The following is a 27,875-nucleotide window of genomic DNA, read 5'->3' as shown; positions in this document are numbered from 1 at the left end:
GCAGGAGTGTGAAGTCTACATTTTCATATACCGCATGTCGCCACTTAAGATGCAGGGAAAAGGTTTCTGCAGCCAATTTGGAATATTAATCACTAAACTCAATTTTCTACCTAGAAATGCCAACGTTTTAAAGATTCCAATATCTGACATGGTTAATTAATGAAAACTGAAATGTTTAAAAACGCTTACTTTTCCTCATATGAGAGGTTATTTAGTTGATCCACAGTCTGAAACAAGCCATTGTAGCTCTAAGAGTCAGAGCATTTTCCTCATATGACCATATTTGAGATATCGGCTCTCTGTGACATCATACAGATCCAAGAGCAGAAAAAAAACAAAACAAAACAACTATAACTGAGTTTTTGGCATCATTATTTTAACTTTGGTTATTTCTAATATGACATAAATATGCATTAAAGGCCGCACATAAGCATAGGAGGTCAACCAGCGCACACCTCACACTTATAGACAAAAGACGATCGAGAGTTTGCAGTTAGGGCTCCTCGGCTCTGGAATGACCCACCTTTTGACTGTCTTCTTCTTTTAAATCACTGCTGAAGACTGATTGTGAAACTTTTTTGTAAGTTTTAGCATAGATTTTATATATAAACATCTTTTACCTTACAGATTGTTATTGTTGTCTTTAGTTTTATTCATAATACTGGAATCACACTGTATCTTATTTACATTTTGATGTCTTGCCTGTCCCATCTGAATTTACATGCAAATCCTTTTTATAATTTCCTCCCACCTTGTTTTTTTTATTCCGTGTTTCTGTGAAGCCCTTTGTAACACTGGTTTCGAGAAGTGCCGTACAAAGAAATGTTATTACTATTTATTAACATTTAGACTTAATTTCTCCCTTTGTCCAAACTAAAGATTTTTTTGGTCAACACATAAAACAAAGAAAAGCAGAGGACGACCATAAGTGAGAATCATCTGGTCATTCTGTTTAAAAAACAGCATTATCAATTAATATCGAAATCATTCAAATGGCTTTATTTCAGCTAGATGTCGAGTTTAAATACGACACTTCTTTCGCATCTGCTTCACTGTTGAGAAGTGACTGCAGCGCAGATATTAATATCTAGTCTTCAAGATCTAGTTTTGAACTGGAATTTTATGTTTTTAAAAAATGACTCAAGCACAAGGAAACTGTGAATGAGGAACTAATGAAATACTTAAAACACTTAAAAATACTTTAAAAATATAATAAAGTTATTCTGGGATTTATTATCTCTATAATAAAAGTCATTTCAGTTAATATTATTTTAGGGTATTACAAGATCTGAGCTGGCCCTGGAAAAGGACGTTCTGGAAATCCAAACAATGCAGGCGACTGAATAATATACGTAAATTTATTATTGGAGAAAGGAAAAAAGACACATTTAGCTTTAAGAAATGACTCCTCTTTGAGTTGTATTACATTTCAGCAAGGGTAAATCTTGGTTGCCCAATAATCTGTTTAAAATGTCAACTTTTTCTGGCTTTTCTCTGTTTTATCTGAAAGTAAACTAGTCATCTCTGAGAGAAGTGGATGACCCACTGACTGCAGGAATATCGAGCCTCAGTGTTAAGTTAACCTGTCGACGCTGACAGAAGCCAGACTCAGAGGTCGAACTGCAAAACGCAACACAAGCCTCCACTTTTTCCAGGATCGGCGTGGTCACCGTACACGGCGTAATGATAACAGAAGCATTTCTCTGTGGAACACTCGTGAAGCATGTGAGGCGACAAATAAAGTCGGCGTGTTCAACTTGACATATCTGTACAGGGGACAGTTGAGCACTTGGATTTCATAGACATATTCTGTAATTACTGCACTATATTTAACACTAGTTTTAATGTAAATTCAAATACTGAATAAAAACTTCACAATAGTTTTAATATATACTTTTAAAAAATGATGACTGTGGTCATTTTCGTGCAAAAATATCAAACATTTTATAAATGTGGGGATTTACTGCTTGCCCTGAAATAGATTTACTGAATAATTTCAAGGTTTAATGCGTTGCAGGTGAGAAACTGCCATTTCTTACATGTTACCAAGCAATCGGTGAATGCATTTGGAAATTAACCAGCAGACTGACATTCAACAATGCAGAAACAGAACAGAAACCAGCTCCAACTTAACCACCTGAGTTGGAGCATAATGTGTTTAAACATGAATGCATCACTGCTAATAATAGCACGTCATACCGCCACAGGTACTTTGCCTGCTTTAGGCATCTCTAGTTTTGGCACTTAAAAATCCTTTACTCAGGAAGCTTCCACCACTTGTAGCATTGGTACTTTTACCTAACTACACCACAGACTGCACTGGAAATTAAAGCATTTCCATTTTCTAAACTAAATCACATATTTCAGCCTGAAGAGCATGATGGTGAGGTTTGGTCTTTTCAACATTATTACTACTATTTGTTAATAAGTTACTATATTAGCCTGACCCACAGCATTTACAGTAATGTGGACATTTAAAAACATAAGATACATTTTTACAAACAAACCCTAAAGTTATTAACATTAAAATGATTATTAGTAGAAAAAGATAAGCTTAGTTTTTTTATATATTGCAAAAAAGTAAGTAGGTAAACCAAAGATCATTTTGGTTTAACTAAACAGGAACTTTTCATAGATAAGACTTTAACAAGGAGGCTGATGATCAGTTGGTAAACTTTTCTGCTGTGTCGAGTCATAGTGAATTCTGTTATTTTGATTTTAGACTGATTGCATTTCCCAAGGTTCAAAAACACACCCGAAACTAAAACTTATTGATCAGCTCCCTGCAGGCTGACTAATAAAATCATCTGATGTTAATGTTTCCTTCAGAAATGTAACCCTGCATTCAGCTATGTGGATTAGGTACACCTTTAAGTGATCACAAACAGCAGCAGCATTTCAGAGCCCGCAATTCACTGCACAGCCCGACAGCTTGTTAGTCAATAAGCTTTTTTAACACGCCACAGTTTGCAACACACTCACGCACGCACAGATGAAGACCTATCTTACACCCACTGAAGGGTCACTTTTCTTCAGATATGTGCGGTTTGAACACCATCCAACCGACTTTAAACTCACTTTTCAAGCCTGCGCAGCCTCTCTTCTAAATCGTCAGCAAACTTTCTTCTCCTGTTGTAAAATCAAGTCCACTTGCTGATCCCGTTCACTCGTTCCTGCTCTGTTATGACACGAAGGACAGGGCTGACAGCAGCCTCACCAAAACTCTCAAACAGCCGCAGAGCAGTGGGCAGCGGCGCCGTGAGCGCCCCGGTCACTCACCGTCATGTTCTTCCGCAGTTTGCGCCTCAAATCCCAAAGTGTCAAAGTTGACCAAACTTTTCTAATAAACACTCCAACATTCCCGCTTCCGCTTCCTGAAACCTGCTGAAGCAGTGACAAGTAGCGTGCGAGGAGGAGGAGGACGGCGACGGGGAGGGCAGGAGGAAGGAGGTGTGTCCTCAGAAGGGTACGGCGGAGGAACAGCGACCCCTGCCGGACCCCCTTTTTCTTCACATATCCTAGCTTGTTGTCGTCTTTAATGGCTACTGTTGTCTTTAATATTTACTGACTGCACACATAATGTAATATCAGCTAGAATTCAGTGAGGTTAAAAGATTCAAATGCCTTGTTTTTGAAGCACACGCGCACACGCACACACACACACACACGTAAAAAACAACCTCACAGTACTGCTTTAACTCATTTTAACTAGTCACATAAGATCTTGCAAGGCTCCCTGTAACCAACATTTTCTGCAGGATTGGGTATTAAAATTATTTTGTGAAATAATTTCACAGAACTTTATTAATCCCAAAGAAAACAACAATCATTGAATTAAAAAGATAGAATAGAATACGTTGATCAGTTGGCGAATACAAAATATATTAATTATTAATCATTTAAAATGTAAAAAAGTACACACACACACACATATATATATATATAATTAAAAAAAATTTTAAATTAAAAATATCCCCATTGCTTTCTCATATTTCTTGCTTTGCCCTCCAAAGTGTTATGCAGTCTAATCGCTATTGATTTTTTTCCCCCAGTTTTAGTTTGTAATGTAGTTTTAGTTCACTGTAAATGTGTAGCAGCAATTGAAAGGTTGCTGGTTCGATTCCATCTCAAGACAGCACTCACCTTTGAGGGTGCATTAATAAGTGCACCTGGTGTATAACCCTGCCAAATCAAACATGGAGAGCTACTTGCTGTCGTGACCCTTTGGGGAAGGGAACAGCTGATTTATTTCAGTTCACTTTAATAACGTTGCCAACTGACAAACACTCCAACAGAGAGAAAACCTGTTGGTGATACCAGTAAAATCTGTATTATTTTAGCTTAATAACTGCGAACATTTAAATCAAAACAAAGTGCTTTTATTTTAATTAATCATCTGACCACTTCATCTCAATTTTTTAAAAGGCTAATAGCAAAAACACCTGCATAATTCTTTCTAACTTGCTAAGATTTTGGTTTATGTATCCAGAAGAAAAATACAACTTTTCCGAACTGTGACTTTGGGCTGCTCCTTCTGATATGAACACCTTGCATCCACTGAGTAAACGCGCGAAATATCAGGATAATTTCAAGGTGGCAGTTTTATGACATGAGATTTGGGTCATGCAACAAGACAAGGACCCAAAGCATGTACGCAACGAGCAACAGAATGACTGAAAGAAGGAGAAAAAGCAGATTTTCCAGACTTTACTGGAAGGATTTTGCTTTAACTATTTCTGTGACATGACCTGAATATAAGCATTTGCTTATATTACCCAGCTGGTGCTGTGACTGATCACTCAGTGTGGTCAAAAAGAGCTATGAGAAGTACACTTTAATCAGACAGAATTTGTCAATAATTAGACTTGGCTCAAGATCAGATTGATGAGAAATCAATTCAGATACTTCTCAAGTGTTTAGATTTTTTTGTATAAAAGTCAGTGTAGAGGCTAAATGTTCACTTCTTGTTTTTATTATTCATAAATATTCTGAAGAAGTCAAAGAAACATTTGATTTGAACTTTTTAATCTGCAGTACCAACATATGAGCACCAGATGGAAACCAAACACTATTGCAGTGCAGCTGATCTGCACTGAGAGGCTTTGTTGCTGCCTGTTTTCAAGTTCTAACACGTCCCCTCACACGTGATAAGGATCCTAGATTATTTGCATTAAACTATACAGATCAGATGGAGCACACCTACGCCCATTTTAGTAACCATTAGGGTCCGACCAGGTGGGGCATTGTCACCTGTTCTCATCAATTTGTATATTGATGACCTTTCTAACAAACATGAAACAAGCATGATGCTAGATGGATGGTTATTAATGATCCTTAGAGCACGACAACCAAGGAGGACAAGAAGCTAGTTTTTTTCTCTCGTGGAGACTAAAGTCAGATATTTGGGTCACATAATCAGGAATGAGCTTTGTAATAATGATGATGATGATGTGCAATGCACGAGCACTTTAAAACACCTGTTTTTAGAGCTTGCTGTACTTCATTTGTGTTAAAAGCAAATGCTTCAGGTGGCATGTGATGACACTTTGAGGATCTTGCTCAAGCTTCCAAGATGAATAAATGGAATCTGAGTATTTATAACTATACTGTTCCCAACTGTAATGCCATGCTGAGTAATTGTTTGTATAAACATACATGTCGATTAAGTGATTCTAAAAACGCGGCCTATGCTTTAACTGGCACAAGATATTCCTCCTGCCCCAGGAAACACTGTAAACATTGCCCGTTTGTGCAGTGATCGCTTGTGATTGCATTTTTGCATTGCTGTATTCATACTGTTACTTTTTGTGTATTGAGATGCGTCAGAAGTAAAGTTTCCCTATTTAAAGTTTTTAAAAATGTCAAGAATTTTTCAGCTACGCCTCCAGAAGGAATCTGCTGTTACTTTGAACGTCATGTGGGAACACGTTGAGTTATGACAGTTTGAGTCACGCCTGCCAAAAGAATGAGAAAGAAAAAAACTTTTAAAAAAAATAGTGTAGGGGACTGACTGTGATTGGATGTTTGTTCTGCAGCTACTTCCTGTGGTGCTTCTGCTTTATGTCGCAACATGTTTCTAAAAACCAGTCTTCTTCCTCTCTGTGTCACGTGTAAATATGGAGCGGCCTTCAGTTTGCTTATTTATGACCATCATATTATTTTCAAATGCATTTTAACTACATTAAAGCTTAATGCAGTTCTGCTCTTGCAGAGCTGTTTGTCTTGTTTCTAGAGTTGTGCGATAATTTTATTCTCTATAATTTCTTCATTTCATTTTTTTTAAGGGGTGAACTTCTTCTTTGTTGTTGTGTTCTAATGAATCTTTGTTGTCTGTTTACTTCTCTGTTTATTAATTCAGGTGTGGCCTGGATACTAGATACTATTGTGTGCGTTTTTTGCATGAATAAGTCAATCTGACCTTCTACATACACACACAGACGCCCACACACACCTGGCAGTATGGAATATTGATGATTATTCAACAGTGAGTTTCTGTGCTGTTTGTGAGCTTTGCTCCAAAGAGAAGATTCATTCATTTCGGTCGCTTCTGCGTCCTGTGAACATGTCAGGTAAACATAGTACACCTTCTGCATTTAAAATGCAATAAAACTCTAAGCGCAGACCTCACTAAAAGATATTTAAAGCAATAAAAATCCATCAAGCAGAAAAAGAGAAAACTTTGATTCTTTTTTCATTATTATCACTGCTATAAATCTGATCGGATAAAGTTTCATATTTATTTAAAGCTGAACTAAGCAGCAGACAGACTGAAGCATTGATTGCGTGTTAACCATTACCTGTCAGATGGTTCAAACCGGTGGACAGACACAGGTCCTCCACAGTTACTGGGTAACCACCTAGCAACCATTCTATCATCACCATAGCAGCGTCTTCACCGCAGAGCAGCCTGGTCCAAAGTCCTCTGCTTTTTTCTTATTGGCCCACTGGTTTCCTCCAGCTCTTCTTCTGTTCTCTGTTGACTTTGTCAAACATATAGTGGAAACATTCCCTATGATTATGTTTGACCAAGACTGACCTAATGCTAGAAGATACTTTTATGGGCCACCTTTGAAGAAAAAAGTTTTTTATATATAGAGAACATTGTTCTTAAGACTGGTGCTCAAAGGAAAGAGGGGAGACGCAGTAACTGTTTAAAACAGGTATAAAGGCAGAAATTTTTAAAGACATTTCTAATGTTGCTCCAGATTGTTCAAGTGACAAGACAATTCCTCCAACCTCAATACCCGACATCTCAGCCTCCTCATGTCCTTCTAAGCTCTCATTAAGACTGTTGCATTCGAAAGCACTATCACTAGCCATGAATCATAATAAACCTCTGACATCGTAGATGAACATGGCAATATCAGGTCACCTCTTTTCTATAGAGAGTCACGGTCATGTACGTCTGATCAAGCCTCATCATTAAGGCCCTGAAGAACTAGTATAATATGTTGTCCTGATTGAACTGATTGGATCAAGTTCATGTGCCACAGTTGCAGGTCTGTACACATGCCTTTTAAAAAACAATTTTAAAAAATTTCCATTTATACTGAGTTTTATCGCATTCATTTAGCTCTACAAACTAACTGGCTTTATAGAGTAAGACGTTGACTATGTTACTGAACAGTAATGTGGGTCTGTTGTGGAGAAGAGAGAATGTAAAGTGAACTTGTTGAATGACTCGTTGGTCTGTGTGACCAAAGGAATGAGTTTACAGATACAAGTGGGTAAGAGGCCCTTTGTTACTTCAGAGGGGTTTAGAGGAGAGCTGCTACTTTTCCACACCGAGCATCTTACCAGGACGCTTCCTGGATGCTTCCTAGGTGTTTCAGGGATCTCCGGCTGCGTGGAGACCCTTGGGCAAATCAAAGGCATGCTGTAGGGAAGGTCTGAGCTGGCCTGGAAGTGCCGCGATGCCCCTCAATGCAAAGAGCTGAAGGAGATAACTGGGGGGAGGAAATCCCAGATCTGGATAAGTGGCACAAAATGGATGAATGGATGGAAAAGGTCATATAATTTAAACTCAACAGTAATCTGAATACAAGTAATCCAGGTACAGACAAAGTATTTACAGGCACACAAGTTTTTGTTCGTTCTTACAGATATTGAGTCTTTCCTCTACATGTTTATTGTATACATAAAGAATCAAACAGCACTAGGACCCATCTATGAGTATCTCCTCAGCAGGAGATTGGAGGTATTTATGTTAATTATTTATGAGAAAGAGACGGGGTCAGTCACATTTCAACAGCTCAAGATGTTGTTACCTGTCAGACAAGTGAGCTGTGATTCAGAGCCACAGGTGAGAAGCTGTCGCCTAATCATTTACAAATCATTTACGTTTAAAAACAGACAGCAATGATAACTCTTTGAGGCCTATAGTGACCTCAATCATCACATGCAACACTCGCCTTCCAGCAGTAAGTTTAAATCTACGCATGCGTAGATGTTGTGGCGACAGATGGTCAACTCACCTCACAAAAGACAGAGAGGGAGAAAGAGAGAGACTGGATGGCACAAATGGAAGATTTGTCACGTGATCCCCGAGGCCGTTTTAATGACGCAAGCACCATATGGCGCGTGCCAGGAGGGCGGGGCCTCAATATGCTAATTACCCCCACCAAACCCCGCTGCGTGTGTGTACTGAGTATAAAACCAGCAGCATCCAACACACACCTCAGAAAGCTCATAGCAGATCACGCACAATCACGCACGGACACGCAGACAGAGCGCGCGGGATGCGTGCGATCTGACATACAGCGGCTCATTACAGCAGGTAGGTTCATAACTGAATAATAATCAATATGCGATTGATGAATTCCTCTGGTTGCTGGGTCTGGCGTTGTCTGACCTTGGGAATGATGAACGTGGTTTCTTATTTGTGATTCATTTTTTAAAAATTATTTTTTAATTAATTATAAGAACGTTAATGATCACTTTACTTACCAATGAATAAAATAGCCTATTTCGTCTCATCTAATGTATAGAAAATTAGAAAGGACAGTTTAAAAAAACAAAAGCAAAAGCCTGTACCAGATTAATTTTTGTTTTGTAATAATTAAAAACAGTTTCCTTTTTTCTTTTTTTTTTGGTTTATATATTATATATTTGAGTTTTTATCCTGTTTGTTGACCAATCTGTTACAAACTTTTTCCTAAAATAAAAAACGTAATTTAATTATTAATCCGTTTAGTTTCGATTGTATTTTATATTCGTGTTAGTACCAAATGTCTGCTCACCTGCAGCCGTCTGTCGGTCTGTTAAATTAACGGAACCAGTCAGCAGAAGAAAAGTCTTATTATTATTATTTTATTACTATTATTATTGTAACTTCGCCTCATAAAAAACTACACTTTTTATCAATAAGCTGTAACACAATGCCTTTCGCATTTCGCACACTTTGTTAAATACTTTAAATGTTTTTTTAATATATATATTTATTTAGAGTTTCGATATATTTTAAACGCTTTCTGTTAAATCATTAAAAAAAAATAATTTCTGAACAGAGACGTGATTGCGTCTCTCTGGAGGCAGTTTGCAATCCTTTGCGCGGGTGTTACCGACAGATTCTAATGTCTAAATATGAAAACACACCTTGTAGCTAATTGTGCAGCCATTCTTAACACCGCAGTTTTATTTTATTACATTATTTTTTCTTCTATAGAGATGGTACTTTTGTCTGCACATTTTATGTTTATATTTGACATTTATATTTAATATTGGATTCGGTTCAACAGAGGATCTTTCTTTCTGTCTTTCAGCGGGTAAATTAAAATGTCCAGTTGCTCCTTTAATATCATCGTCTTTGTTCTGTTTTATTTAAATAAAGACCATCTAAATAAAATTCTACCCAAATGTTCTAAAGTCAGGGACTAAATCTTAAAATCCCAAACTGTTAATTGTTCTCTGTTCTGTTAAGCTTAAGTGTGACAGCAAACTTTCAGGAGTGTTTTATTCTTCTTTAATATCAGCTAATATTGTTTTCCATCAGAAATCAGCATCATGACGAGGTCTGTGCTGGAGGAGCAGATGTCAGTGGAGTCGGATGAGCAGCAGGAGCTCTGCAGCCCTGCAGAAAGAGAGAGGAGTGCAGAAGGAGTTACAGGTGGAGGAGGGGAAGAGGAGGAGGACCGCCTCCATCATCTAGAGGAGGATGAGGATGATGATGAAGAGGAGGAAGAGGAGGAAGAAGAAGAAGACGGGGAGAGCAAACCCAAAAGGCGAGGGCCCAAGAAGAAGAAGATGACAAAGGCTCGTATGCAGAGGTAGATTCTCTTTTCCTCTGCTTGCTCTCAGTGTGATGTGAAAGCAACACTTTCAAGTTAAAAATTAAAAATCCAAAGTTGCACTAGCGGAAGTCTCACAAGGTTCAACCTCTGTAAAGCAGGACCCATTCAGTAGAAATCACTTGCATTGGATTAAACTATTAAAAAGACACAAAACCGCTTAACAGGAATCAAATATTCAAAGGATGGTTGAAATTCTAGTTTTATTTTTTGTAGTTTTCTGCATTTTTTTATGATCACACTTGTACAGATCAATAGATAAATTTATGCTTTATAATGAAGGTCAGTGTTTTGGCTCACATACATGTAATTTTTTTATTTATTTATTTTTTAAAAAGCTCTAACTTACTCTTAGCTCTAAATGCAGAAAATTATAGACATGAACAGGATTCATCTTTAAACACTTTAACAGAAATCACTTATAATTAAAAAGACATTAAAAAACTTAACAGGTAAAAGAAAATGAAAGATGCTTTGTTTCTTTCATTTTGCAGTTTTCTGCATTTTTAAATATGTTAAAATTATATATATATATATATATATATATATATATATATATATATATATATATATATACACATATTAATCACATAGTATTAACATTTATTTTACAGACACAACCACGGCACCGGGAAACTAAGAACATTGGTATGACGGCGTCCTAAAAGTGTGCCTGTGTACAGTGACATCTAATAGAAAATAATTCAAATTTTTCAAACTATAAGGACAGAAAATGAAATAAGACTCACAAATTTAGTCACTAAACTGTGCTCATTTAAAATGTCCTTTGTAAGGCAACTTTCCAAACGAATGCCGATTCTGCATTTTCAGTCAAGAGATGTTTCTGTCATTTTGTGCAGTACTGTTTAGGAGTAAGATAGATGTGGGCATTTATTAAAACTTACAGGGCTTGTCAATCATCAACATTCATTCTGTATGCACAATAATTGCTTTAGCATGTACTTAGCCTCATCCTCAGCACACACACAGCTGATGTCAAAAGGCTCTGTGTGTGTGTGCTGAATCATTGAAGAAATAGCAACTTATAGCTTACAAATTAAACAGAAACATAACTGGATACATAAATAAATAAGGGGAACAAAGAAATGCGCTGAGGTTCATTTTCACAGGTTCCTCCCACAGTTTAATGAAGTCCCTCACTGAACCTGTCACTACAGGCGGCTCTGTGTTGGAGCTCAAACCGAATCAAGCCGTCTGCCACAATTTTCTCTGCATGTTTCTCTGGAAAACATGTTTTTGTTCAGATTTTGATTAGCAGAAAATTGTTACGTACATTTGATCAGTAAGTGCTTGCAAAATACCACAACACAGAGTAAAATCAATGTGAGACAACATGCAACGTTTTACACCTACATACAATTGTTTGCAAACTTATGCAAAAGGTTACTGAATAAAAATGAACACTACTAAGATGTTTCAGAGGAAATGAGAGATAACCCAGCTAACAATAAATCTGCTTCATGTATCTTGGAGGTTTAAGATCCGTCGGATGAAGGCTAACGCCCGGGAAAGAAACCGCATGCACGGCCTGAACGATGCCCTGGAGAGCCTGCGAAAAGTCGTCCCCTGTTACTCCAAAACGCAGAAACTATCAAAAATTGAGACACTGCGCCTCGCCAAGAACTACATCTGGGCCCTGAGTGAGATACTGCGCTCTGGAAAGGCACCTGACCTCATGAGCTTCGTCCAGGCGCTCTGCAAAGGTAAATCCCACCTAACAATAACAGACTACACTGCACTGGACCGAAGGCTGACCCAGTCTGGTCTCTGATTATGAAACATAAAGGGACAACAAGGATTTTTACCCAGGAAGCGTTTTCCCATTGGGCACAATGAGCATGTGTACTCCTTACACTCTTTAGTGTGACAGTTTAGCTGATAGATGAGACTGTGATACAGCTTTTTTACAACAAATATTTATAAGTGTCACAGTAGGAGCAGCACAGGTAAAATTAATGATGTCTCATGAGTAACTTGCGGTCATTAGCAATATACTTGTTCTTCTGGGATCACTATTCCTAACACTTGGTAGGGTTCACCCTCTGGGCACCATGAATCCACAACAGCAGGTAGTTTTTGTAATGAATGAGTGTGGTTCAACGAGGTGAAGTCGTCAATACGTGTAATGCAAAATAACAAAATTCCTGAAATGTTTTCATAAAGAAATTAGTTAGATAAATGTATAATGTCTCGGGTGAATGTGTTTAGTGAGGTTTGAGGTTTTTTTACAAGCCACATTTAGCTCAGTGGTTCATCTACTTATTCATAGTTTACTGGTGGATGTATGCAGATTTTCTGGGATGAGGTCATCTGATTTCATGTATAAGATTATGTCTATTAAACTAGCCCTGAATGTGTTTAAAAAAAGAGAAATTACTTGACTGCAAACAGCAGTACTAATTAGATTTTTTTTAAATAACCTTGTAGGTGTCATTATGGAACTAAATTTTGACATAACATCTCTGTGTTTTGTTTGCTTGTGTTTTTTTTTACACAAAATAATAAAATTAGTTAATTAGTCACAATTTTAAGATTCTCAAAAAATAGCATTAATTAATATGTACTGGCATTTATTAACAGCTATTACAGCATACAGTTATAATATTTAAATTCAACTTAATAAAAAATAATATTACAGTACATGGATGATTAGTTAACTAGTGCTTCTATTACATTTAATAGCAGGTATTCATATTTATTAACATGCATAAATGAACCTCGTGACAATAGACTGATACCACTAAACTGTGTTTATAGTCATTAACAAGTATTGACAAGCACTAATTATTAACTATTTAATGCTATAAAAAAATAATTTCCAGCATGTATTGATCAGTATTGACTAATCATTGTCCTTCTGTTGTCAGGTCTGTCTCAGCCGACCACTAATCTGGTGGCGGGCTGCCTGCAGCTTAACCCTCGGACGTTCCTGCCAGAGCAGACTCCAGACCTGCCGGCTCACCTTCCCACTGTCGGTGCCAGTTCCTACCCCGGACATTTTCCCTACCAGAGCCCCGGGCTTACGGCCGGCCTGCCCAGCCCTCCCTACGGCACCATGGACCCCTCTCACATCTTCCACCAGGTCAAAGGTCAACCCTATGGCCCACTGGAGCCCTTCTTTGATGGCGTCCTCGTGTCGGACGGCCAGGCGTTTGACCCGCCGCTCAGCCCGCCGCTCAGCATCAACGGGAATTTCTCCTCGTCCTTCAAGCACGAGGCCGTTGCAGCCACCGATTACGACAAGAGCTTCTCCTTCAGTGTGCATTATGGAGGCGGGGGAGCTGGAGGACACCCTGCCATCTATGGCAGCGGGGGTTCCAACCCACGCTGTGGTGACCTACAAGTGGACGGGCTGATGGGCTTTGACGGACACTCACACCACGAGCGGCTGATGAACGCCCAGCTGAACGCCATCTTCCATGACTCCTGAGGAAGAAGAGGACGAAGGACTGAGAGACTGATGAAGACAGAGAGACCTTTGTATGGAAAGACAGTCTTGTGTACTTCTATCGTTTTAAAGCTGTCTTTCTGTCTGTCCTTGCTTTTTTTCTTTCTGTCTGCGTCAGGCTCTGCGACTCAACCTGACAACAGCGGCGTCGCAAAGATGTCACCTTGATGTAACCTTCTTTGTAGCACTTCATCCTGCGGGAGACGTCTCGTTATTATCCATATTATCACTTAAAAATAATCAATAATCAATGAGCAATAATCTGGAGTAAACTATGCAATTTTGTTAAAAATCTGAGTGACCCTCAGTATAATAATTCCAAATGTTGAAAGAATAAAGATTTCTCTATTTTTGGGTCAGTGTGTGAGGCAGCATTGGGCCGGCGATGGGCCGGTGATGAGCCGAAGTGTTTATGTGATTTTTACTTTTTGCTTTTTATAACATTCCTGTAGTGTTCTGTTAACATTTCATGTGACTCTTGTTCATATTTTATAAGATAGATGTTTATAAATACCTTTTATTAAAAGGGATTCAATGTGATCCGTCTCAGAGACTCTCATTATGTGCAGAAAGACAACAAAACACAATGTCACTAGATACAAATAACATGCCAGTTTTGGTCCTGCTGTTGTTTTAGAGCAGTATATAATACTTAGCGGTTACTTTATAAGGTATACACTGTTAAACTGCTCGTTAATGGAAATATCAGCCATATTAGCAGCAACTCCATGCCTCTAGCAATTTAGACATTTTCAAGATGACCTGCTAAAGTTCAAACCAAGCATCAATGGCCACCACAGTCACCAGATCTCAATCCAACAGAGCACCTTTGGGATGTGCTGGATCGGGAGATTAATGTCATAAAGGTGGATCTGACAAATCTGCAGCAAATGTATGATGCTGTCCTGCCAACATGGACTAATATCTCTGAGGAGTTTTTACACATTTGTGCCAGTCCTGAAGATAAAAGGGGGGTCCAACACAGTACTAGCAATACACACCTAATAAAAGTGGCTAGTGGGTAGATACCTCAAATGAAATACATCATTATATATATATTGATGTATTTTTAAGAATTTATTTAGCCTAATTAATGTGAATAATCTTTTGTTTTCTTAGTCTTTTCTGTTGGAAACACCCTTCAGTTTCAGAAAGTATAGACCGGGTGCCAAACATAAGATCAGGCAAAAGACTACAACCCAGGCCACTGGACAGGTTTAAAAAATGTGTAGAAGTCCATAGATTTGGGACTTTTAACAGTATTTTCACAAGTTATACATATTTTCCTATTGACAAATACTTCCACCCCCCATTGTATCTATACTACATCAAAGTACAAGGTTTCTGTAAATTACTGAAAACTTTATATTTAAAAATTTGGAATTACAGGACTATCTGAGGAATGACTAACCAGAACCTTCTCTGTAAGGTTACAAGTTTACTGTAGTTTCACTGGTTCAACCAACTTTGATGTGAAGTGGCCCACATTTTTAAAGAGTTTGACATCCTTGGTCTAGACAAAAATACTGAAGATTAAATTTTGGAAACCAAATCAACATCCCAAAATCTGAGTTCTTATAAGGTTGCTGTTTAAGGGGTTTAAACTGAGGTTAGGTGCTTTTTTAATGCAATGTAACGAATGCTTAACCTGAAGAGGAAGAAATTGGCTGCTCGCAGCTATGCGAGTATTCTTGAAAAATTCCCACAAGATCTGATGTCATAATAACGTCACAAATTTTGCATGTGACGGCTGTGTTTAGGCTCCTTGCACAACACTAAACACACAAGGGAGAAATTCATATCTCCTTCCAGAGGAAATCATGCTAATGACATTATCACGCCAAATAAAGGACAAAACTCAGATTACAGTCTCTCTCTCTCTCTCTCTGTGTGTGTGTGTGTGTGTGTGTGTGTGTGTGTATGTGTGTGTGTGTGTGAAGGGCACAGATGTTCGTTCTGCAAGCAAGATTTTAATTTATGAAAATGATCTCGTTTATGCATGAGAGCCCCCCTCCACACACTGCTGTCCTGCTGAGTATTGGTGCATGAGTGTGTGTGTGTGTGTGTGTGTGTGTGTGTGTGTGTGTGTGTGTAAGTCAACAGGGACAATATGGTGGCCATATCCCACCATTTAGCCTTCCTGTTGGTGGAATAAATGGAATAATAATGAGAGAAACTTCAACTAAAGCATAAATAAATCCTGGTCAGAACTCCAGAATTTAAACCACAAAGAAAAGATTATATAAGTAAAAAATATGTTTGTTTGTTTTTTTTTACTTTCATTAGACAGGACGATGTAAAAGCAGGCAGAAAATCAGAGAAAGGGTAAAAACAAGTGGCAAAGGCTCTTTTCTACTGTCAAACAGTGGAAGCTGTAATTATTGGTATGGATCCTAAATATCTGGAAGCTCTGAAAACCTCACTTCAAAATAATCATGCTTCCAGTAAAGGGACACTGAAGGCAAATGTGGAGCTCTGGAAAAAATCTCAATGACGGCTGCTTGTGTAAGTTGCTCACAGTGAAACTGCAAATGCGTTATTACACTCAGAAGGTAGCTTTCGCTTTAGCAGCAACAGCTGTATTATCAGTATTATTAATTAACAGTATTAGCACAAGTCTTTGTGATAGTGGTTTTGCGTTTCAGTCTGTTGGCTGATCATAACACTGATTAATGCAGCTTTAACTCAGCCATCTGTCAGCAACACACACACACACATTTGTGTTGTGGCTCATAATATGGTGTTTATACCAGAGTCACTTTCCTCTTTGATTGGCTGTCTATTATAGCATATAAGGGGACTCATGCCTTGACTATAATTAACTGGATGGATGGATCAAAATGCAGGCAGTCATATCAAAAGTATTGATGCTTTATGTTCTGTTTGCTGTTAACTGGCTTTTGCTAAATATACTATTTGTCTCTTAGTATGAGGGAGGATCTAAACGCAGCTTTTATTTGTGTCTTTAGTTACTGGAGAAGATGACAGAGTGAAAGCGTCTATTAAGAGACGAATCGCTTCCACTGGTTCCATTATACATGAAAGTCATATTATCATATCATATTGTGGTCAGAAATTAGCTGCAAATCTATGTTTGTGTATAGATTAAATTAGCAAGATATGCTAATATAAATACTAATTAGTGAGTTTTAGAGGTGCTAGAATGTCTGTGTTTTCTCCAAGTGAACTCCAAGTGTGTAACTACAAACACATGAGAATGTTTAGGCGGCTTGTATCACCGGCCAGATGTATCACCTGTTTTGGAACAAATTAAACACCTATAGATGTGAAAACACAATTAGATTAAAATGCTAATTTTACATAAAATAAAAGTTTAAATCCTCCTTAACTGTCATGTAGTACATTACAATTGCACCTTGTTAATCAGTCTAGCTAGCCTGCGACAGTGCTAGCTTACTGATTCCCAGTTTTAAAAACAGTGAAAAATAAAAATAGAAAAATAAAACAACATGGAAACATAAAATACCAAACTCCTGAAATATCTTAATACGCTATTTAAGGTGTCAAAGGTAAGGTCTACCTTTTTTAAATAATTGTTCTGCTGTTTAGCCTGCAATGTTAATTATATTTTGGTTTCCAGTGACTCCTATAAATATAATTAAAAAATTTGGATTGCTAATCACATTCACACTAAAATGCAGCAATAAACAAACCTGAGTTTTGAAGCTCACACAGGTGCGCGCGCGCGCTTGTTGATTACACACCAGTGAATCTGCCGCGTGCTCGAACTGTGCCAGTCCGCTAAACTAAAGCCGCTGCCTGTTGCCATAGCGACAAGACCCGGAAATACACCGTGATCAGCTTACTACGTGTTTATCAGAGGGTATCAAACTCATAACTGTAGAGTTTTTGTTGTTGTTGTTTGTTTGTTTTTTGTTTATTTGCTTGTGCGTAAATAAACAGTAGATATGTCGGAGCCCGAGGAGCTGCCGCAGAGAGAACAGCGAGAGAGCACGAAGAAGAAGAAGAAAACGAGGCGGAGTGGGAAAAAGAAGAAGGAGCAGCGGGAAGGAGAGGAGCAGGTGGAGTTTGAGCAGGAGGTGCAGAGGTGAGTGGTTCTTGTGGGTTTCCTCCAGGGTCGCGTTATACACAGACCCACGTTTTGGACCCACACATGTCTCGGTTCATACAATAAAGTGACATGGCAGAGGAGAGAAAGAGCCGACTTCTCGTAGTCAAAACCCGTCTCTTCAGAAAGCTTTTCAAAGTAAAAGCACAGCAGTTAAATCCTTACAAAGTCAATAAATAAATAAACGATTGTGCCAACGTGCAACTGTTACTCTTCCGGTTTAGACATGTTATTGAGGTACTATTTCCCACAACCCAAATAATACATATTAAACATAAAAAACAATTTAAAATGGGCTAATTGACCTTGCAAAGCACATGGCTGTGCACTGTGGTTATGAACAGACTCTGAACTGTTTATGCTCCATAAAATAAATGAAATTAAAATGTCTATGAAGAAAAGCGAAATTACATGCAATATATAGATAAGTAACTTGAATTAGCTACGAACCCCTCTTATTTAAGCTATAAAACTAGTACAAAGTAACTCTTCCTTTCACTCTCTTTTTTTTTTCAAACAGCCATCTTGACCATGGGCTTTTTGTCCAGTTTAAGCCCAATTTAAAAGTGAAGCATCATGTGTACTGTGATATAACACACTGTACATGTTTCATAAAAGTGACACATTTTAATCCTGCTAGCAAGCTATGACTGATGGACAACAATTGGTACACTCCCACTATGTTTCATGAGCAGCTTGAATGTTCTAATTTTCATTCAGGGAGATGAAGTATGTCAACATAAATAATAATTGTTTGGCTCACAACTTCATACCAAACTAATTCTTGTTTTCAAAATGTCTTGGTACTTGGCGCATATCTTTGGTTTTCACCACAGATTTGTTTTTTCTTAGTTTTTATTCATTATTGAATCAATTTAGCTTAAGGATTCAAAGAGGAGCTAGAGAGGAAGTTTGATATTAGAGCACTTTTCAGTGAAAGTCTGATAATCAGTCCCCTTGTTAGCATATTTAATCAGGTTACTTCCTGAAACAGATAACATAAAATTAGCAAATACAAAGAAAGACTAAAGAGTAGCTCCTGTCTGTATATACACTCAGCAGGGTTATTAAATTAGAAAAGCTATTTTAAAGCAGTACAGAATGCCTGAGAGTCACACTGCATTATCTTCCATTATATGCTGAACCTTGCCTGATGTTTGTGTTGTCATTTGCAGAAATAAAGAATAAATAATGCTGAAAAGGTACAAATAAGGTTGATGAAAAGGTTGATGAGCATTCATCAGAATTTACAAAAATGATGTGTAATTCACAATTTCCTGGGGAAGGATCTAGAACGCATTAACAATAAAGTTACAGCATTAATATTGCATTGAAATAGACTTTCTTTCTGTCTTTCTTTCTTTTATTTAACAGGGACAAAAATCTAAACATGCCAGATTATAGTAAAACTGCTAATTCACATCTGTATTCCTGGGGCAGATCACATAAAACTTTATTATAAACAAAAAAATACAGACATGTGACAAACACTTATAGAGTAAAATGATATGAAGTGTGCTGTTATGTTTACTAAACATAAAAATGTATTATATTAGAGGTGACACATCTAATAAAAAAAAAAAAGTGCAGTGACACTAGTAGCTCTTCACACTCTGTTCATACATCGTGCAGTTTATTCCCTGGAAGTTGTGTCGTCAGGTAAAAGTCCTTCATCAAATTTATGGTTTATACTTCATACTTTGCGACTGGTTCTACGTGACAAATGAAATACATACAAGTAAACTCTATCCAAGATTACTGAAAAAGGTGTATCATAGGGAGGATTGCTTGGCTATCATGCAGTTCAAATGAACAGAATTTGGGACGCCAGATGTTTAGTTCCTGTAAGGGCAGCAAGACATCTGAGCAGAAACATGCTCAGAGATCTGTAGCAGTTGTAATTCTTTTTGGAACCCCGTCCCCAAAAAAACATTTTTCTGTGTCAAATATGAAAATTTTAGGTCTGTGTCTGTATACTTAATATCTCTGTGTTCATACTAAAGTTGTCCCAATACTTGAATTTCAAGACAAAAAGACAAAACATTTAGAGGCATTTTTAAAAATAAAGGTTAGAAAAATACAAACAATAATATCAGTGACAACAGTACTTGTAGTGCAAAAAAATATAAACGCCACTGTACTGTTATGTAAATATTTTAAGATTTTCTTAGGTATTGCTGGGATTTTAGTGATTTGGCTCCATGTTTTGGTTGCTGAAGAAATTGTTAGTAAGATAGGTTGCCACTGTTTCTGTCTAACTCAATGTATACTTTTCTCAGCTTCAAACTTTATGACTAACATAACAGTTTTTAGACACAAATATTATCCTGTTAGAATAAGATCATCCTTTATAAAGTTATAAATGGTCAAGACTGATCATTTCTGCTCCTACATTAATGTTACCATTTTGCGATTAGCCACAGCGGCTAGCTGCTACCTTAATGATAATAGTGGTAGCAGCTAGCTAATAATGGCTAATGTGGCTATCGGATAAAAGTATCTTCGGCTGCTCTCTCATTTTACAGAGGTTGCCACAGCAGATGGGTCCGCATGTTTGATTTGGTCCTGACACAGCTCTCCCGACTATCCAGGCTTGGGACCGATGTCATGCCAAAAAGTGATCATCTGCTAGCAAGCAGTTGCCAGTTTTTGCCAAAAAATGATTTTCTGTAACTGCTGTAAAAGACTTGTTGAAGACTTGTTATAATTTATCAAATATTTCTGTCTTGAATGATATAAAATCATTTTGAGCCAGAAAGAACATTTCTGTTTCAAGCAAAAGCTGCAGTCAGTTTTTGGCAAAGTGCAAAACAGGTATTTAAAAAAAAAAAATGTAACTAGTAAACCCCGTGTGCTACATGCAGGAGACAGGAAGCATACAAGCATACTTACATATGCTACGATCATTACAGTATGATATATTATATTGTGACACACCATTCTAATCTGACATTACATTCAGTGCTCAGTTGAACAGTGAAATGTTCAAATATCTAAAATTGTGGGATTTATATAAAACATTTGTAAACGCTAGACAGATGTTGTCACTCATGGTGCCTGAGGCAATGTGTATGCAAAGTTTCATCAAGTTTTGTTACTTGTCTAAGAGGAGAAAGGGAACGTACGATCAGACATACAGAGATACATCTGCAATAATCATTATAGTGTTATATATAATCTCTTCATAAATCCTGTTTACACAGCCTATTTACCGATATATAAACAAGGTTATTAGACATAGAAAACATATACAAATTGTCAGACGTTGGTAATCATCTTTTGGCATGACATCGTGTTTGGAGTGCACTTGCTTGAGACCCCCTGAGGTTGGGTTTGTGGCTATCAGGTAACTGCTGATGAAACTAGCTAACAGTGATGTGTGTGTGTGCCAGGTTAACGTTTATGATAATTGTTCGGTACCTAAATTTTGTTGAAACGGGAGCCTTACTGACCTCTAAAGTCCCCAAAGTGTTCAGTGTTGTGAACTTCAGCTACTTCATCTGCTAATGAGGGGACAGGCTGTGTGACGGATGGATGGACGGTTGGATGAAGTTGTGTGTCAGCTGGATCCAATAGTAATTTTTGGTATCAATTATAGTCTGGGAATCGACTTTTTTTTTTTTTTTTTTGGACAACCTCATTTTGAGTTGTTGGCCATAGAAACCTTTACCTTCCCGGGCTATCGTAAAGTCTTGTATTCACCATTTTCACTAATTTCCATTTATTTTCTGACATTTTAAAGCCTAACAGACTAAGCAGTAAAATGATGAATCAACTTTTTCTTCACTTTGCCAATTATAAACATTTGTTATATATATTTATTGACATGATTGATATCTATGACTTCCTAATGGACAAAGTAAACTGTGTGTGTTTATTGTGTGTCAGTGTCAGTGAGTGCGTTGTGCTGCACGGGATCTTCAAACTGGGCAAGAAGAGTCACGACGTCCTGCTCACCCGAACCAAACTGACCTGGACGCCTATCATCCCGGAGAACCCCACAGGTCAGTTTCCATGGTGATGGGTTGTCTTGGTGTTGAGTAGACGTGCTGGTGTCAGACAGACAGACTGTGGGTGTTTTTCTCTCTGTATCTAGAAGCAGCTGGTGTTGTAATGGAGAAGTTATCTTGTGTTGAGACCACCTGAAACTTGACATCACATGTGTGCGCGCACACACACGCACGCACGCACACACACGCACACACAGTTCCATTGTGACACAATTAAATCCCCCTCCCCCCGGGTATGCTCCCTAATGCTGCAGTGTGCGTTTTTTTTTTAATTTGGAGGGAAAAGTAACATGTCATGCTAACAGACTAAAGCTTCATCTTTTCAGAAATTTCCTTTTTTCAGTGTGAATTTGGCTCTTGTAGTTGAATGTGGAGTATGACTACAGCTTATCAGGCCACTGATAAATCCAATACAGTTTGCCAGACTGAAATCTGCTGTCTGGACAAGCCTGTGTAAAATCATCAGATGTGTTTTTTGTGTATCTAACCCCTTTTTGAGCCGTTTATGTTTTAGCTTACGTGTGGGTCAGAAAACAAACGAAAAAAGACCAAAAAACGTTTTTTAAAATGTTTACATTTAATTCTGTTTAATTCTGTTTTCTGTGATCCTTTTTCGGCCCAATAGTTGCAGTAGGCTCTTTGTTCTGATTCTGAACTGGGTTAAAAATCTTCTGATCCATACAATAAATGGAAGGACACTGCATTTCCCAATGAGAAACTGGAGACGTTATCTAATATATGGTATAATGAAGATAAAAGATCATAATTATACATCATGTCCTGTAACAGGAGACATTTTTAGCTTGTATTTATTTACATTTAAGTAAATTAACTATAGCACTTTAGCTATTAGGAATTGACAGCCATAATTAGAAGATTATGATTGATTATGAGATGAAGTGTATCAGACTAATAGGGCAAGAATTGATATTCACACCTATATGCATTACTGAGGTAGCGTCTTCGTCCTGTCTGCTTAATTGTAGAGATGATTAACCATCTTTATCTCACCTTTAATGATGAAATGGGGTTTTATTTATTTATTTATTGTGAATGCAGTTCGTCTTTAAGAGTTCTGTGTCTTCAAATGTCTTTCACTGGGCTTTACACATCACTTGTTAATTCGCTTTTGACCCATGGCTAGAGTGATTGGATTTGTTGTCCTTCTTGTTCATTAATTCTTGAGGTTTTGAGTGCATTTTACCTCTTTTAGACAGTAGCAGTAGCAGAAAAGAGGAAATCTAGGAAAGGGAGTAGAGGAATGAAATGCAGCAAGCTCACAGGCTCAGAGTCGAATGAAGGACTCATTTACTGAGGGCATTTTTGACTCTGGGGTATGCACGCTACCCACTCTAGTAATCATGCTGTCTTTAACCTTCAGCTTGCATAGCTAAATAAATTAAATGCACCTCAACACTTGACTTAGTAGAAGATCTCTTCCCTCTTTACCCATTTTCCCTCCATCTTCTCCTGTCCTTATATCTACCATCTATACGTCCAGGCATCAGCGCTCCATATCTCAGCTACATCTCCAGCATGCAAAACCAAAATCCAGCACTGTGGAGGCTTTAAAGCTTAAACGACTCTGCTTTATTCTTGTGTAATATGGTGGTATCATTTTGCTGTGAGATTTTTGGTTGAAAACCGTTCAAACAGAACTGGTTAGTGAAGCAGGATGAAGGTGTAATTTAAATGTGTGTGTGTTGTTGAAGCCAATCTGTTTTGCTGTATTTCATCCAAGCTAATGTCATTAAGCCAGCAGTGTGTGTGTGTGTGTGTGTGTGTGTGTGTGTGTGTGTGTGTGTGTGTGTGTGTGTGTGTGTGTGTGTGTGTGTGTGTGTTGGCAGTAGTAGAGAGCAGTTGGTTCGGCCCGTGGGGGGTTATTAGAGTCTCTCAGTGTGAGGAGATTAACACACACACACATACAAACACACACACACATAGTCAGCCTGTCAGCATGCTGTGTGTGTGTTGATTAGATATTTCTATATAAATGGATCAGCTGTTATTGTTTGTTTCTACACACAAATCCATCCTGTCTGTCTCTCTGTGTGTCAGGGAGGTGAGATCTGAGCCATCAGACAGTTGTGTTGTGTCAAAGCAGGAACTTGCAGCTGTGCTGAAGAATTTAAAGCCCAAAATGCAGTTAGTGCACAAGAAATCAATGCACTGTTGGGAATCATTATACTGCCAAACACCCCTTTTTTGTAATATAAGAAACATGTTTACCTCAAGTTGTGTTTCATGTCGTAAGCAGTGAAGTATTCGCTGGAGTGAATCCTGTGCTGCTAAAGCAAGAAAAACAAAAAAATATTCACATGAAGAAACTGAAACAATAGTGTCCAAATGATGGATGTGGTTTTTATTTTAAACGGAGGGATGATCGCTATTGTTTTGTTTTGTCTTTACAGTGATAAGCGTAGTACGTTCAGTCAATATTACTTATACTTTATTATTATTGATTTAACTCTTCTTTGAACTTTTTTTGTCTTTGTATTGGAAAACTGTAAATAATAGCCTTTTATAACATCATAATTATTAATATTACCAATTATTATATTATCTAGGTCTCCATTTATTTGCAGGAAAAGAACAGTATCTGGTTTTAAATAAATCTGCACAGTGATATGATGATACACACAGTTTAAGCACAGATTTATGTGTTCCCACTGTTTGTGAATGTGGCCCAAGAATGAGATGACCTGTGTTTGACCTGATGTCAGATGTAATGTGTGTATTGGTAGAATTTAGAGTCTGTCCAGCAAATAACAAAAATAATGAAAAACTAAAAACGAATTTGAATATTATCCAGATAATATACCACAGAATTTCTGATGCTTGCCAAGCTAGAAAAGTTGAATCAAAACGTGACAGTGAAAACAAACTTTTTGAATTCATGAAGCACAATTTACCACAGGGGAGACAAAAATGTTAGAAGAAGTTAACACGAGGGTATTGCAATCTGATTTCATAGACACTTCCAGAAACAAATGCAATCTTTTAATCACGTCGCCTCATTGTACTCACTTTTTTTTTTTTGCAAAGGTCAAATTACTCCTGACTGAACAATCAAAGAAACTCCCTGCTTATCCCAGTACAGCCAACAGTAGTAAAAATGTGGTAAAAACAGTGGTAAAAATGCACATTAATTTCCACTTCTTAAAATTTGTTGTAAATTTGACTGGAAAAACACTTTAACTCTTCCCATGATACTGAAATGTCAGTTGACCAGAAGAAAGAACATTGTGTCTGTTTAGGATTATCATATTCGATGGTGGAGTAATGTATAGTGTAGGACTCCAGGAAATGAATGTAAGTCAGTGTAATGTTCTCTGAAGTGATGGAAGCATGACTCCGATCCATAACTCCCCACAGTTACCACATGGCCTGGTCACCATGAGACTGAACTGCCACTGAGAGTGTTTGTATGTGTGTGTTTGGGCCACGCACAGGTGCTAACAATTCATTTTTCCCCATTTTAAAATTATTTTAAGAATCAAATGATAGAATCGTCTGGGAAGTGAGTGGATAAATGGTTATTAAAATTAAAAGTAAAAGGAATAATTACATGACTAATGGCACATAATTTTTATATAAATATATCTGCGTCTGTGTGTGTGTGTGTGTGTGCGTGCGTGCGTGCATGCGTGTGTGTGTGTGTTAGCACAGCAGGATGTGAGGACCTGATGGGAATCTCATCTCCATCTGGGAATGAACCAACGTGTGCGTGTGTGTTCACAGTGACTCTGTAGGTCCTGTCAGCTCAGATCAGAGTCATCTTTATCGGGTTAGATGGAAAATCATCTTCCTACCCCTGACAGTGTTCTGCTGTATGTTTTTCTATCCAGGTATGCTTTTACTGCGTTGGCAGTGTGTTTGGGATCATTGTCATGCTGAAAAATTAAACCGTTTCCAATCACATGCCTTCCAGGTCATATTGCATGGTGGAACAAAATCTGATGGTACTTTTCTGTGTCGATAATAAACCTCCTAAGACCCGAACTCTTTCATGGCATCCATTTTTAATTTTTCTTTGCTATTTGGGTTGATTGGGACCTAAAGAATGTAAAACCAAAGAATTACATTTATTTATTTATTTTTTTTAACCTAATTTTTGTTTTTGAGAAAAATGAGATCCACATCTCAAATTTTGTTTCAAATTTTGATAGAACAGTGGCAGTATAATGTCCTCGTAAGCAGTGTTGGGGAGTAACGGAATACATGTACCGCCGTTACGTATTTAGAATACAAAATATGAGTAACTGTATTCCGTTACAGTTACCGTTTAAAAAGGTGGTATTCAGAATACAGTTACTTTGGTGAAATAAATGCATTACACGGCGGTACTTTCCTGTTTCATATTGTCGCGAGTCAGGACTGTTTGGGTTTGTTTGACAGCTACACTCTGTTGTTCCAGGCGGCAGCGTTGCGGTTGCCATGGTTACAGGGTGACGCTCTCTCGCTGCGTGTTTCCTGGGTGAGAGAGCGCTTTGTTGTTGTTGTTGTTGTTGTTGTTGTTGTTGTTGTGCTTAGCTAAAAGGCAGAATGCTACAGGCATGGCCCTAAAGAATGTAGCCTCATGGGCAGTGTAGTCCGTGCTGCAGCGAGAATGGACTACCATACACGTTATGTGTCTGTGAGCGAGGGAGGGAGAGAAAGGAAAAGTCCGAGCTGGCACGGAGCAAAAACGGGAGCTGGAAGCATGTAAATATATTAATAACCACTGCAGCCAAGAAGAGTGCCTGACGAGCCCAGTTGTAAGTAAGCTATTAAGATTCGACTGTACACTGTGTTCGTGTTTTCCTCCGGAAAAAATAAGTTGCGTTGGAGCAGCCTTTCAACGCCTCTCTCTGTCTCTGGCAAGCAAAGTTGACCCAGACAACAAAGTAAAGCTAGTTTTCAGCTACGAGCCCGACACGGAACCCACCGTATTAGCCAGAGGTCCCTTTACTACGGTTCGGAGCCGCGGACCTTCAGTAACAGTAATAAATCACAGCAATAGTACATTCACGTAGTTGTAAACAGCATGATAATATATTAAGTAATCCAATGTATTCAGAATACGTTACTCTCATTGAGTAACGTAACGGAATACGTTACAGAATACATTTTGGGGCATGTATTCAGTATTCTGTAATGGAATACATTTTAAAAGTAACCTTCCCAACACTGCTCGTAAGTGGATATCAGGCCCTTGTAGAGAAAAATTAAGTATTTTGGTCTAGACGTCCCAAAATGTGATGTCCACATATGTGGATGCAAGGTCCTAGGAGGTTAATCAATTGAGACACAATCTCCAACACTATTGACTGACACAAATCATTACAGAGCCTCCACTGTGTTTTACAGATGGTTGTAGACAAGAACTCGACTGAAAATGAGTGAAAAAGCAGCCAATGTCCAAAGAAAAACTTTGAAAGACCTTCAGAAAGCCTGTTGCTCAAGACCACTTTAAAAATTACAAGAAAGTCTGGCTCTGTGGAAGTAAAATATAAAGAAATGAGGGGTTACTTCTGTATGTATTTTAAAGTTATATGTTAGACTATGTTTTTAAAAACTTATTAGATGTCTGTCTTTCTTAGATGTGGAGGGAAACTGAGGATAGAGGGTGCCTGCTAATATGTTAAAGCCACTTGGAAATAATTTACAATAATAAAGTAATTTGCCTTGACTTACTTTTCTGCTTTCAAAATCCACTTGTGTTTTTTCTCAAATTTAAAATGCATAAATTTGCACAAATGATAAAAATGGTTTTGATTCCTCACCTTTAACCTCTCGTTTGACTCAGAAGACAAATACTTTAAACGCAAATAATGTTAATTGGACACAATGAATGAAGACTGAGCAACAACAACCAGACAGAGTGTTGTTACACACACGGTGACCCTGACATATGGATGCTGGTCTCTCTGGGGAACAGGGGAGGGTGACGTGGGCATATTTGGTGTTTGATAACAGCAGGAGGTATTTCATAGAGAAGGGGGTTAATCAGCTATCATTTATAAGCTTTATGAGCTGTT

The 27,875-nt window shown here is 37.9% G+C and overlaps 3 protein-coding genes across 7 annotated transcripts in view; 2 read left to right on the top strand and 1 right to left on the bottom strand.

The window, feature by feature from the left end:
* Positions 1-3,385, bottom strand: part of itprid2 (ITPR interacting domain containing 2) — a 46,691-nt gene extending 43,306 nt beyond the window's left edge. For 4 of the 5 annotated variants that reach the window (XM_063498610.1, XM_063498613.1, XM_063498612.1 and 1 more), the window contains exon 1: positions 3,079-3,375. The gene's annotated coding sequence lies outside the window, so the exon portion shown is untranslated. Of the gene's footprint in view, positions 1-3,078 lie in introns of all 5 variants that reach the window. The other variant, XM_063498611.1, reaches the window with a different exon arrangement.
* Positions 3,386-8,658: 5,273 nt separating this feature from the next.
* On the top strand, positions 8,659-14,295 carry neurod1 (neuronal differentiation 1). Its single transcript, XM_063498820.1, has 4 exons — positions 8,659-8,776; positions 9,992-10,265; positions 11,781-12,010; positions 13,175-14,295. The coding sequence occupies exons 2-4, from the start codon at positions 10,003-10,005 to the stop codon at positions 13,735-13,737; spliced, it is 1,056 nt and encodes a 351-aa protein (XP_063354890.1). The 5' UTR covers positions 8,659-8,776; positions 9,992-10,002; the 3' UTR covers positions 13,738-14,295.
* Positions 14,296-17,488: 3,193 nt separating this feature from the next.
* Positions 17,489-27,875, top strand: part of cerkl (ceramide kinase-like) — a 34,471-nt gene continuing 24,084 nt past the window's right edge. Inside the window, exons 1-3 of the mRNA XM_063498887.1 lie at positions 17,489-17,599; positions 17,680-17,824; positions 21,734-21,849. Of these exons, the coding sequence (XP_063354957.1) occupies positions 17,685-17,824; positions 21,734-21,849 (256 nt within the window). The 5' untranslated portion in view covers positions 17,489-17,599; positions 17,680-17,684. The remainder of the gene's footprint in view (positions 17,600-17,679; positions 17,825-21,733; positions 21,850-27,875) is intronic.

Source organism: Pelmatolapia mariae, linkage group LG16_19 (genome assembly GCF_036321145.2).
Source record: "Pelmatolapia mariae isolate MD_Pm_ZW linkage group LG16_19, Pm_UMD_F_2, whole genome shotgun sequence".
In the NCBI taxonomy this organism is placed as follows: Eukaryota; Metazoa; Chordata; class Actinopteri; order Cichliformes; family Cichlidae; genus Pelmatolapia; species Pelmatolapia mariae.
Note: the sequence above shows the minus strand (reverse complement) of the source record. Positions and strands in the feature narration are given on the sequence as shown.

Coding starts and splice junctions, on each gene's coding strand:
- neurod1 (XM_063498820.1), top strand. CDS start 10,003: ATGACGAGGTCTGTGCTGGAGGAGCAGATGTCAGTGGAGTCGGATGAG. Junction 10,266..11,780: donor ACAAAGGCTCGTATGCAGAG/GTAGATTCTCTT, acceptor TGTATCTTGGAG/GTTTAAGATCCGTCGGATGA. Junction 12,011..13,174: donor CGTCCAGGCGCTCTGCAAAG/GTAAATCCCACC, acceptor TTCTGTTGTCAG/GTCTGTCTCAGCCGACCACT.